Source organism: Opisthocomus hoazin, chromosome 7 (assembly GCF_030867145.1).
Source record: "Opisthocomus hoazin isolate bOpiHoa1 chromosome 7, bOpiHoa1.hap1, whole genome shotgun sequence".
Lineage (NCBI taxonomy): Eukaryota > Metazoa > Chordata > Aves > Opisthocomiformes > Opisthocomidae > Opisthocomus > Opisthocomus hoazin.
Window position 1 is genome coordinate 38,153,527 of NC_134420.1, and position 16,709 is coordinate 38,170,235.

Genomic DNA, 16,709 nt, shown 5'->3' on the forward strand with positions numbered 1-16,709 from the left:
TCAGATGTCATCTCCTTCATGCAATAATTCAACAGGTTTGTGTTGTTTTTTTTTTTTTTCCCAATAGAGCCCCTGAAACAGCTGTTTGTTCTCAAACTGCATGGTCTAAGAAGGCAGATGTCCCACACTCCACACCAGCAACACCTTTGCTTTCTGTTACTCTAGACCTTTGGCCATCATCTTGCAACCCTGGTCTTTCACGTTTCCTCTGTCACAGACCTTACTATTTTTTCTAAGTTCCTGGAATTGTGTGTTTTGTCAGTGAATTAATTTGTAGGACTGTGTTTTACCACCCAGCATGGTAGTGCAATAGAAATACCACATCTAAAACAAAGTAATAACCAAAGTCCCCCTATAGTAGGAGGGTCTTGGAGCAAGAGTTTAGAAGATCCTATAACTAAGGTTACATATGTATCTTAATTAGCCCTATTTAAGGTTTTTTTTAATTAAGTCCCTTATGCATATGAATTGGAGTTTGGGGTTCAGTGCCTTTTTTTGATGACATGCTGGAGTAGGGACTAGTTCAAGGAAGAAACAGTCTGGAGAATTCAGCTATCGGGCAACAAGAAGTCTTTACGTGGCCTGTACAAACTGATTTTTTAGCATATTTGTAATCCATTTTAAGAGAGATTTGCCTGTTGATAAGAGGTCTGTCTACAGCACAAAGCTGTTCATAAAAAATGCACTCGGTGAATACTGTACGTATTCCTGGTGTGTTGGCCAAGTCGGAGTTTTCAATGAACATCCTGCTTATTGACATGGCACCTAGCACCTCCTCATTCAGTTTTGAACTTGTTGCACCATTTTCAGTACTGTTTTGCAAATAAGAGATTAAAAGATCTTTCTATAGAACTTTGGCTTAAAGAAGTTTAATACTGTGAATGCAAGCAGCATTAAAATTAAATGCAAATTTGATGAACACTTGTCATTTATTGATTGAATTTACTCCTGTAGGCTTGGAAACATTGGAGACACCTTGTTATTTTTTAAAAAAATAAATATATTTTTTTATTTCTTTTGTGTAGGAGATTCCTTTACACAGTTCCAATTTGCTGATGAGAAAGAATGGGATAAAGAAAGCATATGCCATAAGCAGGTAACAAATTATCGTTCAAATGAGTTTGTACGAATAATCGCCTGGCACAGACTACCTGTCTCTTTCTGTATATTTTTATTAATTTGCCTCTGATGCTGGAGACTCTTGGGTCTTGTCCTTTTTTTTTTTTTCTTTTTTTTTTCCTGTTGAAGACTAATCAAAGCAGCAGGCTAGGGTTTGTTGAGTAACGATGGAAGAAAAGAACAAGCAAATACATCGAGTGAAGGGGAAAGAAAGGACTGTCACTTTGCTTTACTAACATGTCAAGTCAGACTCACTTTTCAGCTGTATTCAAGAGAAAATCGTTTAGTGAAATGGCTGTAACAAAACCTATGGGAGTGTATTCATATATTTGACTATGAATCTTGTTCTAGTTCTTTCAAATTAACAGTTTATGTCCTGTGGTTGAAACTTCACCTCCAAAATTACTATGGGACCAACTAGGTTGTAGATTATTTGTATGTGGATTCTTTATGCTGGAACAAAAAGGGGAAAAGCAATAGGAATCTGCTGTTTTCTATATCAGGATACTTGAAAGTCTTAATCTCTGCAGCTGTCTTCCTCACGTAAGTCACCTAAATTATTGCAAGATAAATGCTTTTGTCTTCCAAGCTTTTCTTAAAATTGCTGCGAAACCGTGCTTGAGTATTTCTTGAAACATACTTATATATTCAGATTTTAAAAGTTTGTATTTAGTTCTTGAAATTATTCTCTGGGAAGTGGTAGTTAAAGATACATTAAAGGTTGAACATCAAATTAAAATGAGGAAATAAAACCAAGTGCAAGCATTTGTTTAAACCATCATATGTTTCTTCAGTGGGATACAGTCTTTCAGTGACTTTTTTCTTGTCAGTTCTTCCAGCTCCTAGCGTGCAGGATGTCAGTATCCAGAATATGAATTTCTTCATAATTTCCTCATAGGCTTGTCATTATAGCATTTAGGTGATTCAAACACATTAATTAATTTCTTAATGGCTAAAGTCATTGTGAGCAGAGTGAAGTCGCGTGTTGCCAGTGGATTTCACAAATATTCTCTGGCTGCCAGTGATGAGACTGCACAGTTCTGCAGCTGGTCCCATGCTCTCACTCATTGAGAATTGTGCTGTGGTGGGCACGTTCTTCTGCCTCTGTCCCTACCAAGCTGTAGTCTTTTGTCCTGCCCCATCCAAATTTGTTGTTTCAAACTGTTTTCTGTCTTTCGCTGTTCTAATGTCAGTTTGAAATAGTTTACTGCACTAGTCACCATTATCCTTATTTTGATTTCTTATTTTAGTTTAGAATCCTGGCCCAGATGGTTTCATAGCATTGTTTAATTTTTCACATTGCCTCTGGTCTTCAGCCTGTTCTTTTCTTTTACCTGAAAGCTGGCTCCGGGTCTAATTTTCATCCTTGATCCACTTTGCCAAATTCCTTACCTTAGCCTCTTAGCTCACCTGTTTCTAGTTCTTTGCCTGTCCATACATTATGTACAAGATTAGAGAACTGATTATTATGAAACAAAATAAAGCAGAGAAGGCATAAAAATAGTTGCAGAATGACTAGATGTTTCCCATTCCACATTATTTGTAGAAAGAAATGGCAAAGCATCAGTTTCAAATGTGGAATGGAAATGTAACAGTGACATCCACAATAGTGAATTTATTAGGAATATTATTCATTCATTGTCGCAAAAAGTAGATCTCGATTTGTGTTATTGTATATTGATAAAATGCAATAAAAATGTTTCAGAACACAGTCTGCAATTCAAAAATCAAACAGGTAATAGTCATTTGGATTTTTCAGTAAAAAATGGCAATTCCTTCAACAAAGTATGCTTCTACTTGTTTTCTTGAACAAATAACTACATGTGCCATGAAGTGCTTATGATTTATTAAGTACTGCTTTCATCCTGTTGTTTTTTAATCAAACACTACTTCTAGTGAAATCTCTGCTTGCATATTGAATTCCTGTCTTCCTTCATCCTCAGCCTTTCCTCCTCTTCCCTGTCTCCATTTTCACCTCCATTCGCAATGTTCATTCACATTAATCTTTTTGCAAGTATACTTAGCTCTTCCCAAATACACTTAAATGTTGCTCAATGATACTTCACTTTTTACAATTTTTTTGTGTTAGCAGATTCATACAATTTCCTTGTCCCTTGCAAACGTGCAGAAGATGTATTTGTTCTTCAAAAGAACTGTGTTTTCTGAAGCTGTAGTTCATTGCTGGGCAGCAAGAATTGCTTGTGGAAGGCTTTTTGAGGTTACTTGTACCAAGGAGTCATCTTTAACAGTGATCACTAATCCACTGTAAAATACAGTTGTTAGTAAAGAAGAAAAATTCTAACCATCAGATATTTAAGTAGTTTGGTTCTTTTACTTTCATTACTGAATACCAGAATCAGAATTTGGATACAAGAAACTGTTAAACCAACTGCATTGTTTCTTTTTTTAATTTAGTTTAATTTAATTTTGTAAATATGCTATTGGAACACACTGTGTCGTTGATGTTCATTCTTGCTGTGTGTGCAGGTGTCAAAAGCCACCTGGTGACCAGCTTTTGGGAGCAATGTGAATTCCTTTGACAAATCTCTTACGATATAGCACAAAACACTCTCTTCTAACTTAAGAGTATTTGGACTTCTGCATGTCTGTGTCAGTCTATACCATGTTGAGAGGGACATTTTTTTTGTCTCTTTAAGCTAGATTTAGAAGCAGCTTCTCTGCTTCCATGAAAATGAGAGTACAGACTGAAGCATTTTGCTGTCAGATTTTAAAAGATGTGATGGATATCAAATTAGCTTTTTCACTGGTGGTGAATGTATTCAGAATGTTCTGCTGTACTGTGAGCTCAAAATCTGTTTAAGTCTACCAAAGTCCTGGGTGGTCTGTAAAATCATTAAATATTGCTGGTCCATTTTGTTTAAATTAGTTTTTAATAGTTTACAGCCAAAAAAAAGGGTCAAGAGAAAAGGAAACTCCAATACCTGTCATGTTAATAAGTGACATTTCCACCTTTTAAACAACTAAGCAGCAGTAGAGTATCTTTGTTGATTATCATAGAATGGTTTGGGTTGGAAAAGACTTTTAAAAGTCACCTAGTCCAACCCCACTGCAGTGAGCAGGGACATCTTCAACTAGACCAGGTTGCTCAAAGCCCCGTCCAACCTGACGTTGAATGTTTCCAGGGACGGGGCATCTTACCACCATTCTGGGCAACCTGCTCCAGTGTTTCACCACCCACAACATAAAACAATTTCTTCCTTATATCTAGTCTATATCTACCCTCTTTTAGTTTAAAACCATTACCCCTTGTCCTATCGCAACAGGCCTCGCTAAAAAGCCTGTCCTCATCTTTCTTGTAGCCCCCCTTTAAGTACTGGATGGCTGCTATAAGGTTTCTCTGGAGCCTTCTCTTCTCCAGGCTGAACAACCACAACTCTCTCAGCCTTTCCTCATAGGAGCGGTGCTCCAGCTCTCTGATCATTTCTGTGGCCTCCTCTGGACCTGTTCCAACAGGTCCCTGTCTTTCCTGTGGTGAGGGCTCCAGAGCTGGACACAGGACTCCACGTGGGGTCTCAACGAGCGCGGAGCAGAGGGGCAGAATCCCCTCCGTCAGCCACGCTTCTCTTGATGCAGCCCAGTGTGTGGTTGGCCTTCTGGGCTGCGAGTGCACATTGTCGGCTCATGTCCAGCTTTTCATCCAGCAGTACCCACAAGTCCTTCTCTGCAGGGCTGCTCTCCTGAGTATCATTTTAGAAGTGTATTTAACTATAGTTTGTGGCTTTTGTAAGCATCAAACCAACATTTTAACAGATGGGCCAAGTTGTTTGGGCACTAAAAACAGTAGAGCTAGACACAAACTACGTGGTTTGATTGCTTAGAAAATAGTAGCAACTCATGAAAGAATGGCGATTCTCACTGTGTGGAAAGCTTCACAGATGAAAAGATGTTTGATTTGGTTGGAAAAGCCTCTTATGACATTGTCAACTTGCAGAACTATTTCCTGCTTTGGATTTTCAGGACATTGCCTAAGAAGCATCCTATTTATACCTTATGTGTTTATATGGTAATGTAGCCAAACTGTTTTGTACATGTGTACTTTAAAACTATGAATTCCTGTACTTCATTAGATTGTTCTTCACATTCCTTGAATGTATGGAACAGGGGAATGTAATAGATTAAAGTCATTATTAGTTCATCTTTTTTTTAATAGCAGCCTACTGTGTGTTGAATTGTATTTCAGTTATCTGCGCTTTCTGTTGACTGCCAGTCTTTGGTCCAGGCCCTTCAGGAATTGCCTCTCCACTTGAGGTTGAATGTAGCTGCTGAACTTGTGCAGGTAACGCTATGAATTTTCACAAAACATCCTGCAAATATTTTAAGTGAAACAATCTATGCAAGAATGATTACTTTAAACTTGGTCTTCAAACATAAGTAGAGTCTATCTTACAAGTAAATACACTCCTTGAGATCGGCACGTCAAATGGCGTGTAATGCAGGATACCCCTCTTGCAGCACTTTTTCTGCTTTGTTGGCTTTGAACAAAATGCTTCGATGTGTAGCACAGAGATTTCAGGCCAGGTATTGGAGTGTTTGACATGCATGATTGCACTCTTTCTATATTTGCTCCTCTTGTTAGCAGCTGTTAAAAGCTTGCACCAAAATTTTGAAAGTGCTTTCACATTCTTTCCTGTTCATTATTTTTATTGTGATTTGCTCTTCCACATAGCTAATATCAACATGCGTGTTTATTCCATGAATCAAACTTACATCTCTGTTAGAACAGGTAGAACTGTCAATCCAACAGGTGAAGAAAATGTCATTTATGCTCTGGTGTAAAACAACAAAAAAGCAACAGAATATTAGGAATAAGTGTCTCTTCAGGCTGTGAAAAAGAAAATATTCATGTAAGGGCAAAAGAACCAATGAGACTTAAATATAAAAACAGAATTAAAAAAAAAAATCCATCTGGGACTGACACAATGATGCTTTTTTTTAAGGGAGCTCAAATTTATCTGCAGATGTGATATCTAAGGGAATCTGGAAATAAATGTTACTTTCAAATACAGTTTTCTTCTTAAAGAGTTCAAGTCATGATCTTTAACTTTCATCAGGGTTATAAAGTGTGTGTTATGGCATTTCATCTTTATCTTGTCATTCTGACTGGTGATGTGGTCATCAGCTATGCTGCAGTGTTACTAATGCCAGGGCAACCCGATGAAAGCAGAATCCACAGTTAGTGAGTTGCCATTTCTTGTTTCACTATTTGATAAAGTTTTGCAATTTGGTTTTGTTTTTCAAAATACACAGCTATTGCTAAATGATTTTCAGCAACCTGTAGTAGGGTTGGCTTTCAAGACTGGAATTTTGGAGGGAAGGCCTAACATGGGATAATGTTTCTAGCCACATGCTGACTTCAGTCATTCCAAAATTCAGAGTATTGATGGGATTTCATTAAAGAAGAATAAAAGAAAAGTCAGTCTCCAGGAAGTGTTTGTGAAACAATGGAACTTGCTGATTTATCATACAATCTCATATTCTGTAACAAAGGAGTTTGTATTTTGTAGTTGCTTCTGTAAAAGTATCATCAAGATAACTTTGGCTTACTTTTACTTCTGAATTAAATTCTGCTGAAATTCATTGTGTCTTCTGAAGTGATTGAATGTAGGAAGCATGAATTACAATCCAAATTAGACAATAGTAAAAATGGAATTAATCATTAGAAAGACTCATTTCCTTTCTTGTGCTCTTAGGCATCAACACCTGTAGAGCTCCCACAGACGAGGTCTAAAATTATTGAAGACAGCAAGAGGAGAGAGTTTCTGTTCCGACAGTCTCTGGCTCAGAGTGAGACGGTGTTGGTCTCCAATCCTGTTGGTGATTCTGTTGCTCCATCAAAGCCTGGAAGTAAAAATGGGCCTAGGGCAAGTGCAGCAGAACCATTTCAGAGACCCCATCTGCTGTCAAAGCAAGAGACTGACCATTTGGATGAAGAACTAGATCTTCTCCTAAATCTGGATGCTCCCATTGATACGGAAAACAGACCTATGCCAGGGGCGCTATCCTACAACATATCAACTGAGAAAGATTTGAAAATTGATTGTAAGGAAAACGGTAAGATTTCTCTTCTCCTCAGCATGCTATTATTTAATTTCCATTGCTCTCTGTTTTGGGGATGTTTTTGAACTCTTGATTAGCCAGACAACAGTACTGCTGTCGTCGTCTCTGTCATACTGCCTTTCATTTATCTGGGGCTATATGCTGACCCATTCGTTCCTTTTCAATTTTAACTCCCTCCTGAACTAATGTTTCCTCGTTGTCAGTTCATTTTAAGCACGAAGAGAAGTTCTTCTGCAGAACAGCATTGGTCTTATGATTCAGCAAAATTTTTAATTAAAAAAAAAAACAATTAATGTACTACTAGAGAATTTTAGTGAGAGGAAGATAAAATCAAGTTTTTATGTGACATTATCAGCCCTTAGTTCACTATACTAATAGTGAATTAGCAAATAGTTAATACAGAAGAATTGACAGCTCTTTCTGATGGCTTGTTATAAATGCTATTTTAAAACTTTATTAGTATTCATTTTACAAAATTTAGTATGGAAACAAAACATATAAAAAATTGGCAAATCCTTCCTTTTGTTTGCCTTCCTAGAAATTATACTACTGTACAACCATCCGATGGAGATGGTTTGCTACTGCTCCTCAGTCCACTGTGCTGTAAAAGCATTTTTGACGTCTCTGATTTTTGTGTATGATTTTCTTGTTATCTTAAAAATTAAGTCCAAGATAGTTGAACATGTAAGATGTCACCACAGGCAACACAGCACGCCTTGTCGCTGAAGACAATCTTGAAATGCTCTTTCATGTCAGTGGTACATCATGCTTTCCACTCCAAAGCACTGTGTAAATCCCTTAAGAAAACAATACCATCAGAATCCAGAATCATATCATGCTGTAACAGTCATGCAGGGTGATCTGCTGCGGTGGCCTCCTGCTCCTCTTCTACATTAAACCCTGCACTGGCGAGGACTGCAAGCAGATGGCAGTGGGGGGATCACTTACAGTCTGTCTGCTGCAGACCAGGCCCTGCCCACCTTGAAGCGGATGGAAGCCAGGCTCCTCTGCTTGAGCTTATTAAGCTGCCTTTTTTCTTTTTTTTTTTTAATTGCTGCTACTGTTTTTGCAATATGACTTGCTAGTCTTCAAGAAAGAGAGGGTGTGTTTCAATAGTCAGTTGTGCATTAAAAAGCAAAATTATGCGGGACAAAGAGATGATATGGAATTGGTGCCAGATTTTCAAGTCTGTTCTTTCCACTTTTCTAGCCCCTTTAAAACTAGATGTGCCTGAAGAGAAGAGTACAGCATCACAGCAGCAGCAAACTACATCTAAAAATGTTACTGAGGAAGAGCTCGAAGATTGGCTGGACAGCATGATTTCCTGAAGCTCAAATTGTCTTATATGAATAACTGAATATAGCAAACATGAAGTAGAAAGTTGAATATTCCTTCATTTCCTCATTATTTCCTTTATCTGTTTCATGTTGCTCATTGTGCCAAATGCCCAGTTTTCTTTGCTGGCCCCTAAAATTCTGTGCAAGCAGAATTCATTTAGATGTGATTGAGATTTGGCTAAGACTAACATTCTTCAAAGGTCTAAAATTTGTGATGAAATTAGGATTTTCTTTGCTAAAGATGGAGGCTGCAGAACACTGTGAGAACAGTTATTTCAGCTTGTACTTGCTCGATGTAGTCCTTAAAATAAAGCTATGCATGAACAATGAATACATGTGTGTTTAGTCGCCATCCTCACGCCGCATCTCCATCTTGTAGAAAATTGAGAAAGAAGACAGCAAAGGTAATATTTGGTTTCTAATATTTTATTGCAGTGGGCACTTTTTATTAGAAGAAAAAAAATGCATAATCCTAGCAGCTTCTACTTGCAGGTGACCATAGAGCGTTGTCTTATTTTGGCTGAAGATTTCAATTGTATTCATTTTGATACAGTGTATGTCTTTCAACAGCAGCATCTAATAAGCTGTTATTGAAGGTAGTATATGAACAAACTTCAAGTGCATTGTCAAACGGAAAGAGAGAAAAGCAATACAGTTAATGGATCTGTTCATCTAGAACACTAACATAAAGAAGTTTGCATAGCTATGTCTACCGAGGTTTTAAGGCACTTAATGTTTCAAGGTCGACAAAGTGTTTGAAAATGTTTTCTTTTGAACTGCTTAAAGCTTTTCAAGCTGTATCTGAATACATTCACTAGCAAATACCGGGGTGGGGGGGGAAACTGGACAGCAGTTAGTTAAAATATTTTTTTGAGGCATGGCCTCCAATGTTCAAGTTCTTAAATGTCAAATGTTGTGCAATTAAGACACCTTTTAGCCCTTTCAACTGTACTGCCAAACACCAGGTTAATGACATGGTTAAAAAGTTGTTGTAATTTCAGACCATATTTGAACTGGAAGGCTTAAGTTAACGTAGTTTTTTCTGGCATAGCTTTTCTCTTTTCTAACTAAAATTCCAACAAAAGACCTGTTTCATATGTGGTAGGTACAAAAAGCCTCTGAAATAGCGTCAAATTTTATGTATGTCTTGAAGTTTAAAGACATTGAAAGTGAATACAAACTGTGAAATTACACCATGAAAAGAAACAAAGGTTTTTGTCATATACTGAATCTTAACAGTTCATGAATAAATAATTTATTTTGTGATGTTAACCAAGTTGATCCTCGTACTGTTTCCGGAAGCAGTCCCCTGCTGGGAAAAAATCCCAACATCTTTCTTGGTACATCTTCCACACAAATGACTCCTGAAAACGATAAAGAATATCTATTTTAACAGACACCTTGCAGTTAGTGCTCTAGATAAACTTTGAACAATAACCAGGTCCTGTGCCTGTTACTATGGAGTAGAACTGTGAGGACATTGAAACTGAAAGATTGTAACTCAAGAATGTTTACAAAAGTATTGTTCTGCACTTGATTCAGTACTACTGAAATTTAGGCCTTATTAGAAAAACTGTGTAAGTGTAAATTAATCAGTCTAGTTATATCAGAGCAAACCTGTAGACAAAATGTGTATATTCTGTATATACAAAATGTGTTTTAGTTTGCTTGGAAAACATTGAAGTGCAAGGTACTTTTGCAGCATTTGCAGAACAGCTTCTTATTTGAGATAAGATACAATTTAATCCTATTTATTTTCTTATTTCTTTACATTTAGGGCCTAACAACACTAAGCATACATACACACATCCATATACGTACCTATATATACATATATATGGATTTAGACTATAAATATAGTACCTTAACTACTTGATCTTTTTGGAATAAGCTACAACTGGTACATTTCAGGGTTTCATTTCAGAGATAAGATGCCAGTAAGATCAGTAGCAATTGCTGCTGGCAGAGTTCAGTGCTGGGTAGAACAGCACACTGCTGCAGCCCACCTGCTCCCTCTTTTTTAACCCTTCCTTTTCTTTGACTTGCAGAAGAGTGTCAGGGACAGTGGCATCATCTCTACTCCTTGGTGGTGCATCAGTTCCACCTGGTGGTACACAGCTACAAGTCTGGAGAGGATAAAAACGTTGTAAGACAACCTTAAGAAAATAATTTAAGTTTTATATTCTACTCACCTGGCCAGTATGCTCAGTTTCATCCTTGTTAATGAGATACATTAAAAAGAACCTGAAACAAGCACATGAAGCGGGTGTTAATGCAGAAAACGTAACATCGCTGCCTAACCCTGCCTGGATGGGATGTGAGGGAGGTTATGCCAACCAGCAAAGAAGGGATATTGCTGGGTGTCTGAAGCGCTCATAGTGAAGGAGAAAATTCTGTCCTCCAGTGCTCCTCCTGTGGAAGTGCCAACATGTAAAATCTGTAGAATTGGAAAAACGTGGTTTAGCATTTTCTTCATGTCAGTTCTAGGAGCAATACCTGAATTAGGCAGATGCCAACTCCTATACACATATGCTGCAGCATCTCACCTTGGAAGAGGTTACTGTGGCTACTCTGCAAGTTAAAAGTGTGGCAGATTCTCAGCTGCACCAAGATTTCCAAACACTGATGTCATACAGCTCATGAGCTGAGCCTGTCTGTCTCAGATAGCTGTGCCCACTCCAGTGTAGAGAGCTTGAACTAATTAGGAAGGCTGCAGAGTACTAACAGTTGTCTTTATGTAACAGAACCCTTGGTTAGCCACTTTTGATGCTGAGCATTTGGAATTAAACTTGGTACATGATTTCATTGTAAAGGAAGGAGTGTATACTGACTTTAACATTTGTCTAATTAAAGGGCAACCTGGTTAGAAAGATTGTTCTCTGTATATTCTAATATTAAAGAAATTGCCATTTTTAATTTACTGTGAATTACAGGTTCCCATGTACCAATTAAGCAATTCAATATAGTAAGAAAAGCTTGGAGGTTGTAGACTGGTAATAGCCTCACAAAAGTAATGTGCATTGATTTTGCAGTGCTAGTTGCTTGCTATGTGAGGAATCACAGCTCCAGGAGGTTGTTCAGACACAATATTCCAAAGCCAGACTTCTCACTTCAGCTCCTTTGGTTCTGCTGGCACAATTGTATGAGTAAGTGATGGCACCAAATTAACTTTTTAAACATCCTCTTTGATCTGCTCTATATTTACTAATGAAAGCAGAAGATCACTGTTTTGGGAGTCTGGGCAATGGCCTAAACACAAACAACTCCTGATTGCTTCGAGGTTTCGTGAAGCTGCACTATCACTAAAGAACTATAGGATCAGACTTGTAAGTTATTTTTTGCAGCTTATCTTTGAGGAATCTTCCAGAAATGGTTTTGTTGTTGTTTTGATGTTTTGGTCTGGGTTTTCTTTTTGTCAAATTGAGGCTAATTTTCAATGGTCTCATCAACATTGCCAAGTCCCCAGAAGTCACAACCAAAACTTCCAAACTGAAGCAACTTATTAAACTGTTATTCCTATCATTCCACAGATCTGGGTTTCTTTCCAGAGGAAGGAGGATTTGGTGTGCCTTCAGGTCTCGTTCCGCTAAGGTAGCTCATGTGCAAGCTGAGCGCTCTAAAGCTAACCAGCGGTGTGGAGTAGAGGAAGGGAGATCAGAAAGGAATGGAGATATTCCTCAGTTCTACAGAATTCTGTCTTAGGGTTGTCGGCAATGTGTGCACCTAAATTACTCCGGAGCTGAAAGGTCTCTTCACTGTAATTCCAGTAGTAAAGTATACTTACAGATAGTTTGCCAAGTTGTGTTCTTGCAAAGTATGTGTTTCAAAGCCATGTGGGGTTGTGTCAAAATAGTCATTGCCGATTCCACAAATAAAACATTTGGTCTGGAAACACAAGTTGAGGTTACAGATGAATTTTAACTCAAAGACACTCTTTTAACTGGTAACAATCTAGATGAGTAAGAGTAATGAAAAGTGTAGTGTGCTTATTCATACCTCCATATCTTCTCTCACTTGTTCTTGCTGGTCTCTCAATTCACCAAAAGCATCAATAATCAGACCTATTCCAAATGGAGAAGTAGTTAGCAATATTCATATTTCAAGTAATGTCTGTCAGACAGACATCTTCCACTGTCTTTGAAGGTTAGTGTACTTATGTCGTGGTTGAACAATTCAAGTTACAATCTATCAGTTTCCAGACATCCAACATTTGTTTACACTGCACTCCTAGCAGTAAAAATTTCTCTTACATAGAAGTACAATCCTGAGAGTGGAAAGGCCTTTCTATACTTATATTTTGGTCAGTGTAAGTTTCTATAACCTCATCTCTTTTGTTGTCATGAAAGAATTTAATTTCCATTCTCTGTCTCATGGAACTCTTGTATCCCAACTTTTGTTCAGCAAAGACAACTCTGCTCCCCACAGCTCCCCCCTCTGGGAGGGTGATGCTGCTTCACATCTGAAGCATTATTCCTCCACTTCCAACACATTAAGATTAGAGTTGGGTCATGTGGGGGACTGTGACATTCACAACTTTTTCTCAATATAGATATATTACAATTTTTCTTTGCCACCAGATTGCCGTAAACCGGTGTTTTTTCCTGACAGGTTAGTTTATACAATGAGTGTTCCATCTTGAAGAGAGGTCTCATTCTCTGCAAATCACAACTGCAAACCAATTAAAACTGCAAATCATCCTCTAAAGAAAGAGGAAACGGGGGTGTGGCCAAGGGGAAAGTCTCCATTCTGCAGCAAGCTGTGGTGGCTCCAAACTAAAGATGTGAAAAGTGTCTACAGTGAAGCTCTCTCCAAATTTAAATGGGTGTTATAGGAAGAACAGTGATCCTGCACAGGCTGCATCATTGCTGGATAGTTGTCAAAGTGTTCATAAACACTGTAACCCACGTAGGTTATGTTTCTTGGGCATTGTCTTTGTGTAATACTTGGGACAATGCATTATTTATTAATGAAGGATAAAATTATTACGTTCAGAATTAATGATTTTATCAGCTCTGAAATAAGTCTTTATAGCAATACAGCTAAATCTACCTCAAACACAAATACAGTTTAAATACACTGCAGAACTTAAGTAAATTCTAACAGTCTACTGAGGTAAGTGACGGTACCTTGAATAATGGCCAGCAGGATAACAATGACAAAGAAGAAAAAAGTGATGTCAAAGACAATTCGATACATTTCATAAGGGTCTCCAGCAGGATCCTCAATTTCATCCCCAATGCCACCACCAGCTCTTACACCCACATACATGTGGAACAGGTAACACTAAAACAGAGAGAGGAAAATTACAGATATATTTACCATGAATGATTCTGATTGGGGTTTTTCTTTCTTTTTTTTTTTTTTTAAATTATTCAGCTCTGCTAATTCTTTTCACAAAGTTATAGTAACAAACAACACATAATGTCATTCCTCACGTATCACACACACTGCATCAAAAATCTGCTACTGTCTTAACTAATGTGATTACATCTTCTAGTACACTTACGAAGAGGGGAGTCAGCATCAGCTGGTACCCTCTCCTCGCTCCCCAGGTCTTACTTACAGACTAAGATCATTTGGGGGGCATTTTGCTTGTATTTTTACTGTATTCCACACTATATTCTACGCCTTATATTAATTCCTAAGGTTCTAGCTTGCTCTCAGTAAGCAGAGGAGATCTTTTAAAGTCTTGTAATGGAGTTTAGAAATGTTGGCAAATATTGCCATAAAATAAATAGTGAGATATTCGCAACAGGTAGATCTATCTGTGTTTGGGTGGTTTCTGGATAATTTCATTTTGCAATTCTAGATGTCTGGTTTAGTATATTGTAGATTATTTGTGATCTGGGAAACACAGCCTGTGTTCAGTTCGATGTGGAACAAATCACTTTGCAAAAATGTTGCTGTGTGTCATATTTTTTGAACATATAAGTCTTCATGGAAAAATCTTTAAAAATCTGGGTATTCAAGCTGTGTATGTATATTAGAATGGAATCTTCTGTTGCAGCAATACACTACTGATGTTCCTGTATGAATCAGCTACAGAATCTTGTAAACCACCTTCAGTCACACAACTTGGGTTAAAAACAACGGAAATCCGTACGCCCAGACAGTGTTCTGAAATCACATTAGACAGCAATGCTGGTGTTAAATAATCAGCATAAAACATGTCAAATCTGGTCTTTCGTAAGCAAACACTAAACAGAACTATACATCCATTTTTATAATGCAGCATTACTGTTGATGCAAGATGCTGGTATTAGTTTAATAATTTAAGCTGGACGTGATTTACCGCACTTGGTAGAGTGGTTTAAAATGTAATATAGTTTCATTATTCCAATTTGTCCTACATCTATTTTATGACCAGACTACTGTATCTAGGTTGCAGAGGGACCAGTTAAATAATACTGCTTGGGCAGTTTCCACAATTTCTGTCATTTGAACACCTGACTTGCGCTGAGTGTTTGAAAGAAAGTTCAAGAACAGGGAAGATTATTTTGTGAAGTCTATGACACACCGCTGTTCTGAGGTATTGTATTCTGTCTTTGGCATAGAACACAGGGCAGAGAGTGACTATGCCATGGAAAAAATGAACGGGCCACAAACTCAGAATATTACATTTTTAAGACCTGAATTTGTGCTATTTTCTATATACAGTAAGAAAATATCTTCGTACCATAATACGTATCTGTAGAGTATCTTTTAATATGACATAAATAACATTCTGTGGCAACAAATGGAAATCAGAAGGGAAATAAATAGCATTAGATTATCACCCGTAATGATTTTTAATTTCCCCCTTCTCTACTCACCCTTGTCTTCTTACTTTATGACTAAATTACTAATTGTAAGCAGTCTGGAGCAGGCTTTTATAACTAGTGCCAATACCATCATATACTTCATATAACCTAAATAAGGACAGGAAGAGCTTGCACAATTGCAAACATTGGGAACAAATTGGAATTATTTGTGCTGTGACAACACAGCTTCTTTTTGCAGGGTGGCCCGGAAATGGGGCATGGGGCTGTCATGAAATTTCTTCCATATAATTCAAGGGTCTGCCATCTTCACATGTAAAAGAGTTGCAGCAAATCGTATACCACAGTATTTAGGAGAAAAATCCAGAATATCTTCCTCTACTGCTGAATGTCATCCACCTACTTTTGAGTTTAGACCACTGGAGAACACAGAGGGAATTTCAGGACCATTCACATTTTCAAAATGATGTATAAGCAAGAAGAAGAGACCCATGAATTTAACTCCAAAAACATCCCTTCTTGCTTATCATTTTATCTTAAGTATCCGTTTGAAAATTCAGGATAAAATTTGAAGCATGCTAGTGATGTTTTAGTTACCGTCATCATGTCATCACATTTCATGTCTGGTTCATCTTCATCTTCACTTTTGTTGTAGAATTTGCGGAAGAAGTTGAACGCCACAACAGTGTAAAGATATACTACTACGGCGAGGAGTCCTACAGTAAGCACAAGCTGCGTATGGAGACATGACATGAAAGTAGGTTTCAATTTCATTCTGTGAGATGTGCTAGCTCAGTGCCTTAAGTATTGAAAATGTGTCATATTCTGCTTTTTCCAATAAGGAAACTAAAGACAGCAGTTATGATAGCTTTGAGGTCTTCCTGTTGCTTGTATCAGCATAGAGGTGTTACTTTACCCTACTCTAAACGTGAAAATCAGAGGGAAAAACGGTATCAAACACCTGAAGTTGCTTCCATCTTTCTGAGCTATAGGTATACAAGCTATATATCACTAAAGCAATGTTTCCACTATTTAATTTAAAAGTTAAATTCTAGTAACTTGAAAAACTGGATATACAATGAGAATTAAATGATAAAAAATAAACCCCTTTAGTTAATTTGATGAATAATTTCACCTGGGACTTATGTCTTACCACAGTCTGTTTTCTGTTCCAAAGCTGGTTAGCAAAGCCATCAATAAAATGAATGGAAAATCTTTTCGATAACCAAAAAGTAAGTAATTTTTGGGAAATTCTGTTGGATTTCTCTTAGTGAAAAGCTTGGTTTTGCTGGTATGCTAGCTAGGAACACAGAGCCTTTAGAGATCAGAGAACGATTCCCTGCATGAGTTTCAACAACTAGTTTGGAAGTACATTTTATTAATCAGATTTTTGCATGAAAAAGTGACATATAAATAT

At 37.5% G+C, this 16,709-nt stretch overlaps 2 protein-coding genes across 6 annotated transcripts in view; one reads left to right on the top strand and one right to left on the bottom strand.

Moving 5' to 3' along the window:
• AVEN (apoptosis and caspase activation inhibitor) overlaps window positions 1-8,865 on the top strand; it is a 117,755-nt gene extending 108,890 nt beyond the window's left edge. The window contains exons 3-6 of the mRNA XM_075426100.1: window positions 1,026-1,096; window positions 5,321-5,416; window positions 6,831-7,191; window positions 8,407-8,865. Coding sequence (XP_075282215.1) covers window positions 1,026-1,096; window positions 5,321-5,416; window positions 6,831-7,191; window positions 8,407-8,525 — 647 coding nt within the window. The 3' untranslated portion in view covers window positions 8,526-8,865. The remainder of the gene's footprint in view (window positions 1-1,025; window positions 1,097-5,320; window positions 5,417-6,830; window positions 7,192-8,406) is intronic.
• A 79-nt stretch (window positions 8,866-8,944) lies between these two features.
• The window catches only part of RYR3 (ryanodine receptor 3), a 246,915-nt gene continuing 239,150 nt past the window's right edge, over window positions 8,945-16,709 (bottom strand). For all 5 annotated transcript variants that reach the window (XM_075426096.1, XM_075426095.1, XM_075426093.1 and 2 more), the window contains 6 exons: window positions 15,890-16,024; window positions 13,661-13,817; window positions 12,531-12,595; window positions 12,319-12,419; window positions 10,727-10,778; window positions 8,945-9,898 (listed from right to left, as the gene is read on the bottom strand). In XM_075426096.1, coding sequence (XP_075282211.1) covers window positions 9,803-9,898; window positions 10,727-10,778; window positions 12,319-12,419; window positions 12,531-12,595; window positions 13,661-13,817; window positions 15,890-16,024 — 606 coding nt within the window. In that variant the 3' untranslated portion in view covers window positions 8,945-9,802. The remainder of the gene's footprint in view (window positions 9,899-10,726; window positions 10,779-12,318; window positions 12,420-12,530; window positions 12,596-13,660; window positions 13,818-15,889; window positions 16,025-16,709) is intronic.